This window comes from Hemiscyllium ocellatum, chromosome 17 (genome assembly GCF_020745735.1).
Source record: "Hemiscyllium ocellatum isolate sHemOce1 chromosome 17, sHemOce1.pat.X.cur, whole genome shotgun sequence".
Lineage (NCBI taxonomy): Eukaryota > Metazoa > Chordata > Chondrichthyes > Orectolobiformes > Hemiscylliidae > Hemiscyllium > Hemiscyllium ocellatum.
Window position 1 is genome coordinate 12,898,621 of NC_083417.1, and position 16,369 is coordinate 12,914,989.

The window sequence follows — 16,369 nt, forward strand, 5'->3', positions numbered from 1 at the left end:
TGTGGCAAAAGGAATCAAGCTGTTGTGAGTAATTGTTTGCTTTTCAATCTTCTTTGCTTTCTCTGCTGACTCATGCCAGATATGGAACCCCAAAGGGCTCAATGTAATTATATAGTAACCACCTTCACCAGTGCTCATTGGTTCAGTGACAACTCAAGTAGGTGGAAACTTAGCCTTAGCAATCAGCTTCTGTACAATTTCTAAATTTGACATTGTTTGAAATAATTGGCTTTTTGACAGACCACTCCAGCTAAGGCTGTGAAAGTAGAGCTTATTGGCTGACGATGTGTGTGTAATGGTTCGAAGACGAAACTTTTCATCCACTCCTGGATCGCAAAGAGCACCAAAGTAAAAGCTTCAATCTCTCAAAAAACTTCCAGGAATGAAGAGAGGCTTGCATTTGTTGAATATTTTTTCATGAAGCAGAAAGCCATTCCAAAGTGCTTTACAGTCAGCAAAGTACTTTGCAGTTTTTCCTTTGATGTAACTGCAGCCAAGGTGTGCACAGAGTCATCCCAGAAACATCACCATAACCATGGTGTTGGTTGAGGAATAAATGTTGGGGCTGGGACACTGTAGGGAGTCTGAAAGTGAGAGGTTACAGCCCTGTATGGGCAGGGTACCAGTATGTGACGGAGTTTTTAGGGTAAGATTGGAATGTGTGGGAAGTGTCTGGTCCAACGGGGACAAGAGGCGCTGTTTTCTTCAGTGGGGTCTGGAGTTTGGTCTTGGGACTTGGAGGAAAGACGATTGAGTTCATAGGTCACGGTCAAGAAGGTGCAAAAGGGTTCAGGAGCAGGACTATGCCTTAAATCTAACAGATCCTTTGTAATAAAGAAGCATCTGGGAAAGTCAAATCATTCCCACTATTATAAGCCAGTAATTCTTCAAGCTTTTTCTGGCGTAGTACTCAAAGCAACAAGGCTCTGGAGAGTCTCCAATTTACGTGGATACTTTTGGAAAATTTTAGGAATGAGAACTCCCATGGGAATCTTCAATTTCTTGGAAAACTCTTAAGTGCGCTACATTAGGCATTCCACAAGGTTCCAGAGCACAAGTCCAGTCAATTCTCTCTGGCTGTCAGAAAATCCAGATCTTAATTTCTTTTGTAACCAAAATTGTGTTTTTTGGTCTGTTATCATTGTGGTGGTTCCTGATGCCTCGACTCTTATTACAAACTGGAGTCTGACTTCCACTTATCTGTAGATTATTGGGATAGAATCATAGAATAGAATCCCTACAGTGTGGAAACAGGCCATTTGGCCCAACAGGTCCACACTGACGCTCCAGAGAGTATCCGACCCAGACCCATTCCCCTAGCCTATTACTCTACATTTCCCATGACTAATGCACCTAACCTACACATCTTTGAACACTATGGGACAATTTAGGATGGCCAATTCACCTAATCTGTACATCTTTGAATTGTGGGTGGAAATCCACGCAGACACGGACAGAGCAGACACAGACAGAATGTGTAATCTCCACCCAAACAGTTACCAGCGGCTGGAATCGAACCCCTGTCCTTAGCACTGTGAGGCAGCAGTGCTAACTATTGAGCTACTGTGCTGTCCTAAAGGATATGAAAAAAGCCCTTTTTTGCTTTGAAATTCCATGCCAAAGCCAGACAGTTTGCAAACTGCCTTTTGAATTAATGTTTTTCAATTATTTGGAGAAGGGTCATCATTAACCACAAAAGTGGGTGCGTTGCACATTTAGTGGTTTCTGAATGAGATATCCCCAAAAATTAGTTTGCAGTTTAATTTCTTGTCCAAACTTTAGGCTGCAATGTGGTTTCAAGAAAATTTCCAGGAAATGAAAGATCAACTGACCTCTCGACTCCATTTTATTTTGAAAGTGTCCATTTTTCATTGTTTGAAAGCAAGGTATCCATTTTAACATTATACTTTATAAATGTATAATATGAATGAAAACAGGCTCACTTTATTACTTGGAGATCTTTCGGAAAGTTACACTACTGAGAGAAAATTCTCACAACCAAAATACACTTTTCCTTCTTGCAGATAATGAAGAATATATTCCATCAATCATTCAATGCGTACAAAACTGATATAGAGCCCCGGGTGAATGACTTGACAATCCATCTTCTTCAGTGCAGCCGAAGACTATTCGAGATCATGCTGTCACATAGAAGGGTCACAGCAGCCTACATCGAAGGAGACAATGTTGCAGTCACCATAGAGGGAGAAGCAGCTAGAGTCTTAAACTTTGATACAGGTAATGAGATAACTGCACAATGAGGGGGAGACCATTGCATTGCTATGTTTGCCTTAGAGTTCTGCTGGCCAGTGCACAGCTGGAAGATTCTGGAGACAATCTGAGTCCAAATTGGCTTAGTCTACCTCAGCTGATGCAGTTAGATTTCTAAAGCTGGCTCAGGCAAAGCCAATTTCTTTCTTTCACCCCCTTCCATTAACCCTGTCTTCATCCAGTGACCTTGCCCTTTTAGAAAATATAGATGTTTACTTATAGCTTCATTTCAAACGTCAAGTGAACTGTACCATCCTAGGCTCATGCACAGGAGGGAGAAAATGGCCGACTTTAGGTGTGGCAGATTGAGGAACATCACCAGTGTCGAATGCACTGAGTAGTGATAGGAGTTAAGCCTCAGGAGTTAATTGGTTTGATTCAGTGAGAAGGAATTTTTTTTAAATTCCCAAACCTACTGCAACCAAGCCATAAAATGTTTTTAATGGAGATAAAGGGTAAGTGAACTTGTGGCAGGGGTGTGACATCTAGCCTGGTCACAGCAGGTGGTCGAGTCAGTAAAATGTTTTGAGGTAATCTCCGGTGTAATAGTTACTTTTAATTTTCTGACATACGTAACTCAGAAAAGAACATTGTGAGGACATTTGATGATGTTTGAGTTTGGACAGAATGGTTAGGGAGACACTTACAGTGACATAGCAGATGAGAACTGGAGGACCACTGATCTCATTGGGAATAAAGTGATGGTGAGGTGAATAAAATTTTAAATGGCATATTAGAAAGTGGAACACACTGCCTGTAAAATAATACATTGGATAATTATCTGAAGAGGGGGTTTTGTAATGCGATATGAATATCACTGCTGGGTCAACATTAATTGCCCTTTTGAAGATGTTGGTGACCTGCTGTCTTTAACCATTGCAGACCACATGCTGTACGTAGATCCACAATGCCTTTAGGGAGGGAATTCTAGGATTTTGACCCAGAGACAGTGAAGAAATGAACATATTTCCACATCAGGTTAGTGAGGAGCTTGGAGAGGAATCTGAAGGCAGTGGTGATCTCATGTATCTGCTGTCCTTGTCCTTCTAGTTGGAAATGGTCATGGGTTTGGAAGGTACTGTCTAAGTGGGACCAGGTAAATTGTTTATGCAGAGGATTCTCATGGACACAGTGGGCAAAATGTGCTCCTACTGTGCAGTAATTGTTCTCTGGTTCCTACATTTTGACCGGGTTTCCCAGACTCCAGGTAAAATGAGCAAGGGGTGCCTTGAGCCTGTGGTATTTGGATGAGCAGGACTGCTGTGGCCAAATCGAATTGGAATGTTGCAAGCAGTCAGGAAAGCCATGCCTTCAGATTTCCAAGCCTGAATTCCTTCCTTCCCCTCAAAAAGCAGGTCTATAGTGTCTGAGAATGAACCAGTCAGTTAGCTCTGGAGAATTCGATTGAGTTACCATGATGATTAGAGTGCACTAGGATGGTGACGGAAAATGAAAATTTGAAACATTATGTTTAGCCAAGTCATTAAACGAAGGTCCCATCCCCAAAGATCCCGTTATGTCTTACAGGAGTTTGGGGAGTTGCCTTGGTTTTGTGGTCCAAACCTACATAACATCACTAAAGCAAATCTCTTGGTTATTTTATCTCTTTGCTCTTTGTGGACCTTTACACAAGGACTTTACACGTGGGCGGAACGGTGGCACAGTGGTTAGCACTGCTGCCTCACAGCGCCTGGAGACCCGGGTTCATTTCCCGACTCAGGCGACTGACTGTGTGGAGTTTGCACGTTCTCCCCGTGTCTGCGTGGGTTTCCTCCGGGTGCTCCGGTTTCCTCCCACAGTCACAAAGATGTGCGGGTCAGGTGAATTGGCCAAGCTAAATTGCCCGTAGTGTTAGGTAAGGGGTAAATGTAGGGGTATGGGTGGGTTGCGCTTCGGCGGGTCGGTGTGGACTTGTTGGGCCGAAGGGCCTGTTTCCACACTAAGTCTAATCAAAGTCTAATCAAAGACTAGTTTGAGTCCAATTTATGACTGTCTGCTTTGGAAAAAAAACAATTATCTGTTTAGTATATTAAGGCTTTTCACAGGATAAATAGATACTTTATTAATTGTATCAAATGTGATGAATAACATTTTTAATGTACATGAAGTCTTGATCTTCATGCCTTTTGATAAACTAGTTTTGTCTTAATGGATAGTATCATGTGTTGCATATACTTGTCTATTAATTGATGCCATTTTGCTCTTTGATTTGATTCAGACAGATATATCTTTCTGCTTGCTTGCAGGTTGTGGAGTTAACCTTGGATTGAAAGGCTTGGAGTCGTTGGATGAATTTATTTATAAAATTGCAACAGCAGTTGACCAAAGTGATGTTTTTGAAGCACTCTCTGAAAAGATAAGACACTCAAAACAAATTGCGGAGGATTTCCGCCTGAATGGCTTGACTGTCACCATGTTTCAGTGAGACAGTGGGGAGGAACATGGCTGTGGAGATATTACACTGGCTTGAATGGATCAAGAATGAGCAACATGCAAGAATTTTTTTTAGGCTTGTTGCGATATAGCTCCTGAAAGATTGCCGATAGAGGTGATCACAGTGAAGTGGGCAGGGTTTGGCCAAAGTGAAATGAAGTTTATAGGCTTCATTTTGGGTAAAAAGCACAAAGCTAAGGAAATAAGTGGACTCCCAAAACGCTATTCATATTTACATCCAGTTGCAGGAGATCATCGATTGTAAAGTGCTTTAACCTAAAATTTTCAGAGTTTACATTACAATTCTACTTGCTAATAAAAAGATTCTCTAAACCCGGAGGTTGGTTCCCGAGTGATTAGTTTGTGGAAAGCTCATCCGTTTGAGGATCTCTGAACCTCTGATACTAATGAATTGGATCAATCAGTAACAGCTACTAACGTTTTCTCTCAAAATCCGTCAACATTGATGTTTTATTTGTAATACATTGAGGTAAACAGAGACTGAGTATTCCAAAATGCAGATCAATGGTATATCCCCAAGAGAATCTATCAAATAGAGTCTAATGGGTTGCCAATGCGGATTGAGGTTACTCAGTTTTATGTTCTATTAAACTGGAGAATTTGACAAACAAGAATCTTGAGGTAATTGTGTGATCAAGAGCATGGGGTCTGCATTCTATGTATTAAAGTAAACTAGTTGATGGGGATCTATTTATTCAAGAGCTTGAATAAGGTGAACAGTCATGAGATATGTACCATCAACATACATCATAGCACAACAACAAGAGCTTGCATTTGTATTGTACCTATATTATAAACCTGCAAAAATGTCTTGGGACATTTTAATGAAAAATAAAGTCCGAGTCAAAGAAGCAATTGGAAACTTTGGATGATCTGTGTTTTGGAATGAGAAAGGGTAGAAGAATTGCATTCCAGTCTTGGCAGCAGAATGGATACTGGCAACGATGGGGAAAAGGAAGAGGAGAATGTACAAGGAGCCAGTTTTGGGAGGATGGTAAGATGTCGGAGGGGGCTTTGAAAGGCTGGCAGAGGTGGTGGTTCGGGTGTGGGGCTAGGAAGACAAGGAAATAATTTAAACACCAGGATCAGCACTTTAAAACTGAGGTGTAGGAGTCACTATAGGACAGTGTGAATAGGAATGATAGATCAGGACATGATAGACTGAGTTTACAGACCATGGAAGGTAGCAAGGAAAGCATTAGAACAGTACAGTCTGGAAGGAATGGAAATGTGGATAAGGGTTTCAACAAATGATGGACTTGAGCAGCTAATGGTATGGAGGTGGAAGTAAGTGATCTTTGCATCGGAGAGGGGATTTCTCCCACAGATCTCAAGTGCACATTGTGTTTCATACATAGTTACACTTTCCCCAAAAACTTTAACGTATCTTTGCCACATCGGCTGCAGCAGTTCGAGAAACCTGTTGATCACTACCTCAAGGACAATAAATATGCACCTTGCCAAAAATGAACACATCATTAAAACTCTGACTAGGATTCCAAGATGGCAAATGGTCCAGTTTAGCACAAGGCAGTGGCCAGGACATAGAGCTTGTGGCAGGATTCTGGGAGTCCACAATCGGGAGTCACAGTCTAAAGATTAGGACTGAGATGAGGAGAAATGTCTTCTTGCAGAGAGTGGTGAGCCTGTGGAATTCTCTGCCAAAGAAAGCAGTAGCGGCCAAAACATTGCCTGTTTTCAAGAACTTAGATATAGCTCTTAGGTCCAAATGGAAGAAAGGCTGTATGGGAATTAAATTAGATGAACAGTCATGATCATCTTAAATGGTGGAGCAGGTTTGAAGGGGTGTACACCTCTACCTATTTTCTGTATGCTGAATTAATTTAAGTTAGTTCATCACCAGATCAGATACGTCAAACAATATTACACTCACTCCCTTAAGATTCCACTGCTCCAAGCTCATTCTGAAGCGGATACCGTCCCTGATTTTCCAGACTGCAGTGTAGATGGAAATTGGGAATGTCATGGGATTCCAATGAGTAATGTGGCTGGCTCAGGGGAATTGTCCAGTGAATTACAAACCCCATGGCAAATCTTCATACGTGGATCACTTTAAAAGTGTCCATTTCAATCATAGAATTCAGAGGGTTCCTCCACAGTTATTATATAGTCATTCAGGAAAAGCTGGACTTTTGAAAATTTAGTATAACTCCAAAGTAACCATTAAATTGAACAGCTGTGCCCTCCCCACCAACCTTCCAAACTTACCATACTCACCTCAACTATCCCTCTCCTCGAACCCATACACCCTGAGCACTCTGAACTACCAAACTGACTCCAACAGCATTTCGTCCAAGACAAATCTACTATCTACCCACTCTTCCTCACCCTACAGATAGTCAGCTACTTGGTCCCCTACCCTGTGGCACCCCCATACCCACCAAGCTCTGTACTTTCCTGGTATCGCACCCAGCTAGCATAGCAACTTGACATATACCCTTTCACAAGAGCTATCAAAGTGGTGGCCTGTGATACTGAAGATATAACATCACAGTATAGTAGCACCAGACAGCTGTGAGAAGCATTGGCCAGGGTGGTTGCCTTCCTGTGACTATCCTGCACTACACAGCAATATCAGAATTAAAAACAAAATGGCTCTGCAGTTCTGAAGTAGTACTGTTTCGACTCTCCTGCCAAAAATGCTCAGCTGCATCTGAGAATAAAAATGAGCAAGAAGATTGCTATCCCTCAGAAAAATAAGGCCCAATGCTATAGAGGTGGAATGTGTTATAAAGACACACAACATGGAAACAGACCCTCTAGTCCAACTCACCCATGCTGACCAGATATCCCAACCTAATCTAGTCCCATTTGCCAGCACTTGGCCCATATCCCTCTTAAACCCTTCCTATTCATATACCCATCCAGATGCCTTTTAAATGCTGCAATTGTACCAGCCTCCACCACTCCCTCTGGCAGCTCATTCTGTACACGCACCTCCCTCTGCATGAAAACATTGTCGCTTAGGTCCCTTTTATATGTGCTGGAGAATAAAAATAGGATCTTGCCCCGCCACATACCTGAGTCATAAACATAAAAAGTAATCACCAAGAAAACCCTTTTCAATTTATCTTCACTGCCAACCTTTTCCTTTAGAAAGTGAAGAACTTACAAACCTCTCTCCAAATGGAAACCATCCATTCTGATGTCTTTACTGATTTCTTTTCGTATTGAGTCAAACTTCCCTCCAGGCTTCCTCCCATTCTAGTCCTGAATAAGAACATTTATTTATCTCTTGTCAGAACTCAGTTCATTCATGACATGTCCCACCTCCTGCTTCCTTGGCCCCTTTCTTACTTAAACAATGTAAACAACAACTTTTCGCAATTCCCACACCAGCTGGAAAAGCCAACACCTTCTGTCCATCAGAACATTCTTCCTGAGTTCGCTCTGTCTGGTTCAATCAGAATTTTTATAGGTTTCTGTGAGATTCCCCTCATTCTCCTGTACTCTACTGAATATCATCCTAACTGATTCAGTCTCTTCATACATTGTATACCAGCTCCTGATAAAGTGATGCTGAGTGAATGAAAGTAAGTGCCATACCAGTGATGTTGGCTGAGCTGGGAAGAAAAATGAAAGCTTTGTTGTGAACAAGGCCTTCAGCATGAAGTTGAGGATGCATGAGGAAATGCAGCAGAATTGTATTGGTAAAAAAAAACACAAGATATGCAAGTGAAGAGTCTTCCCTTATACTCCTGACATATGCCTTTGTAGAAGGTGAAATATTGGATAAATGAGTTTTTAAAAAGTGTGCTTATTCATGGGATGTGGTAGAGCAAACTGTTATTGCCCCTCCCTTGTTGACCTTCAGAAGGTCATGGCGATCTGCTTCTTGAGCCACTGCACTCCACGTGCTGGAGATAGACCCACAATGCCCTTAGAGTCCAGAGTGTAGTGCTGGAAAAGCACAGCATGTCAGACAGCATCCGAGGAGCAGAAAATTTGATGTTTTGGGCAAAATCCTTCATCAGCTTTTACCCAAAACATTGATTCTCCTGCTCTTTTGATGCTGGCTGACCTGCTGTGCTTTTCCAGCACCACACTCTTGACTCTAATCTCCAGCATCTGTAGTCCTCACTTTCACTACGATGCCTGCTGCAGGGAATTCCAGGATTTTGAGCCAGCAACATTGAAGGAACAGCGATGTTTCCAAGTCAGTGTGGTGAATGGCTTGGAGGGAAATTGCAGGTGGTGGTGACCTTGTTTGTCTGCTGCCCTTCTTGCTTGTAGTAGTTGAGGGTGTGGGCGGTGCTTTCCTAGGGCCCTTGTTGAATTTTTGCCATACATTTGTCGGTAATACATGCTACTGAGCATTGGTGGTGGAGGGAGTGAATGTTTGTGAATGTGGTGCCAATGAAGTGCCTGCTTTGCCTGGATGGTGCCGATCTTCTTGAGTGTCGTTGGAGCTGTGCCCATCTAGGCAAGTGAAGAGTTTTCTCTTATACTCCTGACATATGCCTTTGTAGAAGGTGGACAGGCTTGATTCACTGAGATCAGTTACGAGTCACAGGATTCCTAGCCTATGACCTGCTCTTGTAACCACGATATCTATATGGCCAGTCCAGTTCCATTTCTCATTGGTGATAACTTCCAGGATGTTGATGGGTACATTTAGTGAATGTCAAGGGACAAAGGTTTGAATATCTCTTTTTGGAGATGGTTATTACTGAGTAATTGTGTGAATGTCAATTGCTACCTGTCAGCTCAAGCTTGGACATTGTCTGGATCTTAATGTATTTGGATATGGTTTACTTCAGAATTTAAGGACTCCTCAGGTGAATTGGCCATGCTAAATTTCCCATTAGTGTTAGGTGCATTAGTCGGAGGGAAATGGATCTGGGTGGGTTACTCTTCGGAGGGTCGGTGTGGACTGGTTGGGCCGAAGGGCCTATTTCCACACTGTAGGGAATCTAATCTAATCTAATTTGCACATCATTAGCATTCATCAGCAAGTAGAGAAAATCTCTTGAAAAGTCAGGGATGATGATCTGACCTTTTCTTGGCAAAGCAAGCTTGTTTAGTCAGGATTTCACAAAATGTACTTGATTGTAAAATGATTTGTTACAAGTATTACTCATGACTTGTGATCCTTTTATGGAAATGAAAATCGTAGTTCAGTGAAGATGAATTATTGCCCTGGTTGTGGTGTATGAATGTAGATCAATTTGAGGGCTGGATGTTAACTGGTGTAACATACAAATGATTAGAATTAAAGCAAATATTGACCTATCACTGATGATGATGCTGTGGTAATTACATATTAAATGGTATTTTCATCATAAAAATATGTGCAAGTTAATGAAATTCCAAAATTGACAACATGGTGCACTTGTTCTACATCTCCAATCTTGCCCCTCATGATGACTTTAATTAAATCATACATTCAGTGTCATTTGGGACAGGGCCCTTTGAGTGCAGATTTAGTGGTTTAGACTGGCAATGGAAGAGAGGTATGTACCACGTCCTTGTCAGGTATTATCAAGAATGCTGCTTCGGTGATTGATTTAAATATTTAAAATTCTGTGTTTAGTATGCACTATCAAGGGTATGGTCACATTCTGTGATTCCGTGGTCCTGTAACTGGATTATGCTATGGTGTGTGCATAAATCAAAATGTATTTTTATTACGTGTAGTTATGGAAATTTTTTGGTAAACACATTTTTTTTCCATTGCTGTTGTAAGTCAACGACCTGCAGTGTGATCTCCTGTCAATTAGCCGCTGTGGGTTCACTGAATGTTAAGGCATCGGACAAATTGCAGGTTAGCATGCATGACAGGAACATATGCGAATCATATGCTTGATGTTGCTATGACAGCGCTTATTGATTTGTTTTGTCTCCCTTTAAAGTTTTAGGTCCAGATTGGCAAAGAGCTAAATATTGGACATTCCTAGAAGATAAAATATGCTAAAACTATTCTAGATAGATTTTCAACAGTGACAGCTGAGGCAGTTTGGCCCATCAACTCTGCACTGACCCTCAGACCATCCCACCCAGGACCACACCCCACCCTCGTAACCCCACATTGTTTTTAACATCAGCGAATCCATGTATCCTTGGACACCAAGGGGTAATTTTTTATCTTAGCATGGCTAATTCACCCAACCTGCATATCTTTGGACCATTGGAGGAAACCCATACAGACATGGGAAAATGTGCCAGCTCCACGCAGGTAGTAGCCAAAGGGTGGAATTGAACCCAAGTCCTTGGTGCCTTGAGGCAGCAGTGCTAACTATTGAGCCACTGTGCTGTCTGAGAAAAATGCAGAAAAAATTTAAATTGAAGCTAACATCTATATTTCGAAGATATTAAAATATGAATTAGAATGTGCTTTGAGTAGGTGGTACAGTAAAAACATGATTCTTTGTATAATGCATCTTTAGTGCCCAAATTTCAAAGATTTTGCTCTCTCGTTTGCCTCAACAAAGTATGCAAGGAAAGGAGTGAGGGAGCTCGGGTATTCAATGCGTGTAAAACAAAATCACAGGATATGAGTCTCATTGGCAAAATGAACATTTATTGGCTATTCCTAATTGCCTTTCAGTAATACTGAGTCATCGCCTTGACCACTAAGTGGCTTTCTATCCAGTTCATAGGATCTGGATTCATGTTTTGACCGGATCAGATAACATTGTGAGCTAAATTAAAAATCTGAACCAAAAAGGATTACTACCTGAGCCACAAGCTAATTGGTACAGGGTCAACAACATTAAGCAAGTAAATGCGTAGCTTAAAGACTGTTTGAGAAATGGGGTTTGAATTCAAGGGACATTGGCACCAGTACCGGTGAAGAAGGGACCTGTTCCAATGGGATGGTCTTCTTCTGAACCATGCTGGGACCAGAGTCCTAGCAAATTGCATAACTAGGGCTGTAGACAGGGCTTTAAACTAAATGGGGAATGGAGGGGGTGGGGTACGATTCAGTTATTGGGGAAATGAGAAAATCCAAATTAAGAGGAGGTTCGAATGCCAAATCAGGAGAAGTTATTAAAATCTCCAGCACAGACACAAATAGGACAGAGTATCTGGAAAGGGTTATCAATCAAACTTCAAGTGCACTGAACAAACAAATGACAATGAGACGAGTGATGGTTAATACAGGGCTGAAGGTGTCCTGTCTGAATGCATGCATTATAAGGAATAAGATGAATGAGCTTGTGGTGCAGATTGAAATTGGCAGGTGTGACGTAAGGGGCATCACGGAGATGTGGCTGCAAGGAGATCAGGATTGGGAGCTGAATATTCAAGGATAAACATCCTATTGAAAAGATCAGCAGGTGGGTGGAGGAGCTGTGATTGCCTTATTAGTGAGAAATGAAATTAAATTCATGGTAAGAAATGAAGTAGGATCAGATGGGGTAGATTTGAGGAACCGCAAAGGTAAAGAAAACCATTGTTGGAGTCATGTTAAACCTCCAAACAGTAGTCAGGAGCTGGGGCGCAAGATACACTAGGAGATAAAAAGATGTGTAGGAAAGGCAAAGTTACAGTGATCATGGGGAATTTCAACATGCAAATAGACTGGGAAAATCAAGTCGGTAGTGGTTCACAATAAAGGAATTTGTGGAATAACTATGAGGTGACTGTTTGGAGCAGCTTTTGATTGAGCCCACGAGAGAACAGGCAATACTGGATTTAGTGTTCTGCAATGAGACAGACTTGATAAGGCAGCTTAAGGTGAAGGAAGCCTGAAGAGGCAGTGATCATAAGATGATTGAATTTACCCTACAATTTGACAGGGAGAAGATTGAATCAAAGTAACAGTATCTCAGCTGAATAAAGGCAACTACAGACGCATGAAGGAGAAGCTGGAGAGAATTGCCTGGGAGAGAAGTGCAGCAGGAAAGATAGTGTAACAGCAATGGCAGGAACTACTGGGAGTAATTCAGGAGACACAGCGGAGATTCATCCCGAGGGAAAAGAAGCATGGTACAGGGAGGATGAGGCAACTATGGCTGATTAGTGAAGTCAGGGATAGCATAAAAGCAAAAGCATATAATGTGGTGAAGGGCAGTGGGAAACCAGAGGATTGGAAAACTTACAAAGACCAACAGAGGGCAACGAAGAAAAGAAATGAGAGAGAAGGTTAAATATGAAGGTAAGCTAGCCAGTAATATAAAGGAAGACTGTAAGAGTATCTTTAGATGTATAAAGGGCAAAAGAGAGGGAAAAGTGGACTTTGGACTGCTGGAAAATGATGCTGGAGAGATAGTAGTGGGGATCAAGGAAATAACTGAGGAATTGAATAATTATTTTATGTCAGTCTCCACAGTAGAAGACGTGTAACTTCCCAAGAATTCAAGAGCGTGAAGGGGCAGAGTTGAGTTTGATGGATATCACCAAGGAGAAAGTGCTAGAAACACTACATGGCCTGAAGGTGAATAAATCACCTGGACCAGATGGACTACACCCCAGAGGTCAAAGGGAGATAGCTGAAGAGGTAGTGGAGGTGTTCGTGGTGATCTTTCAGGAATCATCATAATCAGGGAGGTCCCAGAGGACTGGAAAATCATTAATGTAACACTCCTATTTAAAAAGGGAGTTAGACAAAAGATGGAAAATTACAGACCGATTAGCCGAACCTCGGTTGTGGGTAAGATCCTGGAATCCATCGTGAAGGGTGAGATTTCTGAATACTTGGAAGTATATGGTAAAATAGAGCAGAGCCAGCTTGATTTCATCAAAAGTAGGTCATGCCTGACAAATCTGCTAGAATTCTTTGAGGAAGTAACAAGCAGGTTAGACCAAGTGGAGCCAATGGATGTTATCTACCTGGACTTCAAGAAGGCCTTTAACCAGGTGCTGCACAGGAGGATACGCGCACATGGTGTTAGAGGCAAGGTGCAAGCATGGACAGAAGCTTGACTGTCTGGCAGAAAGCAGAGAGTGGGCATAAAAGGGTCCTTCTCAGGGTGGCAGCTGATGACAAGTGGTGTTCAGCACGGCTCAGTGTTGAGACCACAGCTTCTACTTTATATATTAACAATCTAGATGAAGGAATTAAGGGTATTCTGGCTAAGATAGGTAGAGGGGCAGGTAGCAATGAGGAAGCAGGGAGGCTGCAGTAGGATTTGGACAGGTTAGGAGAGTGAGCAAAAAAGTGGCAGATGGAGTGTAACATGGTAAAGTGTGAGGCCATCACCTTGGCAGGAAGATTAGAGGCATGGGCTATTTTCTAAATGAGAAAATTCAGAAGTCTGAACTGCAAAGAGAGTTGAGAGTTCTAGTCCAGGATTCTTTCAGGGTAAACTTGCAGGTTGAGTCAGTAGCTAGGAAGGCAAATGCAATTGTAGCATTTATTTTGAGAGAACTCGAATATAAAAGCAGCGGTGTACTTCTGAGACTTTACAAGGCTCTGGTCAGACCACATTTAGAGTATTGTGTACTGTATTGGGCCCCATATCTCAAGAAGGAAATACTGACCTTGAGGTGTGTTCTGAGGAAATTCACAGCAACGATCTTAGGAATGAACAGCTTAAAATATGAGGAAGGTTTGAGGTCTCTACTTGATGGAGTTTAGAAAGATAGGCTCTAATAACAGAATACCAAATAGCCTGGATAGAGGAGATGTTAGGAAGATGTTTCCATTGATAGGAGAGACTAGAGCCTGAGGGTAGAGTAGAGGGAAGACCTTTTAGAACAGAGATAAGGAGAAACTTACTTAGCCAGCGAATGGTGAATCTATGGAATTCACTGCCACAGAAGACTGTGGAGGCCAGGTCATTGAGTATATTTAAGATAGAGATAGATAGGTTCTTGATTGTAAAGGGGATCAAGGGTTACGGAGAGAAAGTGGGAGAATGCCGTTGTGAAACTTATCAGCCATGATTGAATGGAGGTGCAGACTTGATGGGCTGAATGGTCTAATTTCTGCTCCTATGGTCTTATGGTCTTATTTCCATCTCTAAGTGGTGCACTAGTGAACCTTGAATTCCATCTACAAATGTCATGAAGAGTGATGATCTAGGAATTGCATTAAAGTAGTTCCCTGATATTTACCCAAACCCACCTATAAGGTTAAAAGGTCAGTTACCATCAGATATGTGTACACGGAACTTACTTGAGCTTTAAAGGAACCCTTCATTAATGCAAGCAAATAAATGGTGTAAATAGATGCACACACAAAAGGGCGCAGTCACAGAAGTACACGCACATAAATTGTTAATTGAAAAGAATTAGCTCTATATATCTTTGTGATATGTAGCAGGAAATTTCCTTCAACATTGTAGGATACTTGCTGTCAGGGCTTCAGTATAAAGGTGTGCAGTCTTAAATTAGACTCCATGTTTCTGCCTTGCTTTTTAAGTTGAGCGTATGCAAGGTTGGCAGATCTCAAATGCCTGAGATCTACTTGGGTTAGGGAAAGAAACACGTCCCAATATTCCTCATCATGAGCAAGAATTGTTTGTTCCAATTGCAAGCCAGGAATGATCTGTATTGAAAATGGGGTCTGATAAGCAATAATCTCTGGAGTTGAATAGCCCCTTTCAAGACCTTACAAGCATAATAGTCATGCAGAAATGTATGAGAGGGTAATTGCATTCATTTCAACTTTCAGTTCCAAACAAGAGTATACCAGACTCAAAATATTTCACTCTCCATAGAGACTCTCAGACATGTTAGGTTTCTCCAGGCACTGTTCATTTCAAATTTCTTGTACCCACGGTATTTATTTGGGCATTTTTAGAACTTCGCATTGCAAAAAGATTTAATTACTTTGGGAATCGGTTCAGCCAAGCAGTCGTTGACCTGAAATGTCAACTAAGCTGTTCATTCAATCAGTTCTTATGGCATTATAATATAATTGTGGGTTTCCATGTCACATTGTACGTCAAAGAATTCCCAAAATATGCCATTGAGATGTCAGTGCATAATGAGCCATTGATGCATTAAAGTACTTCCCCTAATTAGATTAATATTGCGTAGAATATAACTGTCAGCTGCACGTACGTCCCTATCTTTGGCATTATCCATGTGAGAGCTACGAAAGCATTAGACATCATTGTATGAATTTCAATATTTTTTGCCTTGTGAAGATTTTTGTACGCTATGTGTAGCTGTTGGCATCTTGCTGCCAGCTGGCTTTGTGGCCATTTACTGTGCAATTTACAGGTTTAAGGGGGAATTGTACATCACACGCAGGCCTGACACATTTATAGATTGTGGGGGAGGGGTTAGAATGCGTAAAACAGAGCAGCTGGGAAACCAATGCATTCTTACTCTCAAAGAAAAACTGAAATTGCTGGAAAGGTTCAGCTAGCCTAACAGCACCTGTGGAGAGAAATCAGAGTAAATGTTTCAGGCTGAGTGACCCTCAAACTTGTTCTGTTCTAGTGACTCTACATCTGAGCTAGGAATACAGGGTTCTACCAGCTCCAGAGATATGTAGTAACATCGCTGAGAAGATTAATTAAAAAGTATCTGTTTGGGTTTGAGTTCATGAGACAGTCACAACGCGTCAATTAAAATGACTATTAACATAGGCAACCAAGTACAGAACGCTGTTACAGGCATCAAATTTGAAGTATGAAGAATGATTTACATCATATAGGGGGTTGTAGCAGAATGGTAGTGTATCTATCTGTGAGCCAGGAGGTCTTGGTTCAAGTCCCACCTGCTT

At 41.6% G+C, this 16,369-nt stretch overlaps 1 protein-coding gene across 2 annotated transcripts in view; it reads left to right on the forward strand.

Moving 5' to 3' along the window:
* Window positions 1-5,042, forward strand: part of si:dkey-234i14.6 (uncharacterized) — a 111,819-nt gene extending 106,777 nt beyond the window's left edge. For both annotated transcript variants that reach the window (XM_060837579.1, XM_060837578.1), the window contains 2 exons: window positions 2,025-2,238; window positions 4,518-5,042. In XM_060837579.1, the coding sequence (XP_060693562.1) occupies window positions 2,025-2,238; window positions 4,518-4,696 (393 nt within the window). In that variant the 3' untranslated portion in view covers window positions 4,697-5,042. The remainder of the gene's footprint in view (window positions 1-2,024; window positions 2,239-4,517) is intronic.
* The last annotated feature ends 11,327 nt before the right edge of the window (window positions 5,043-16,369 follow it).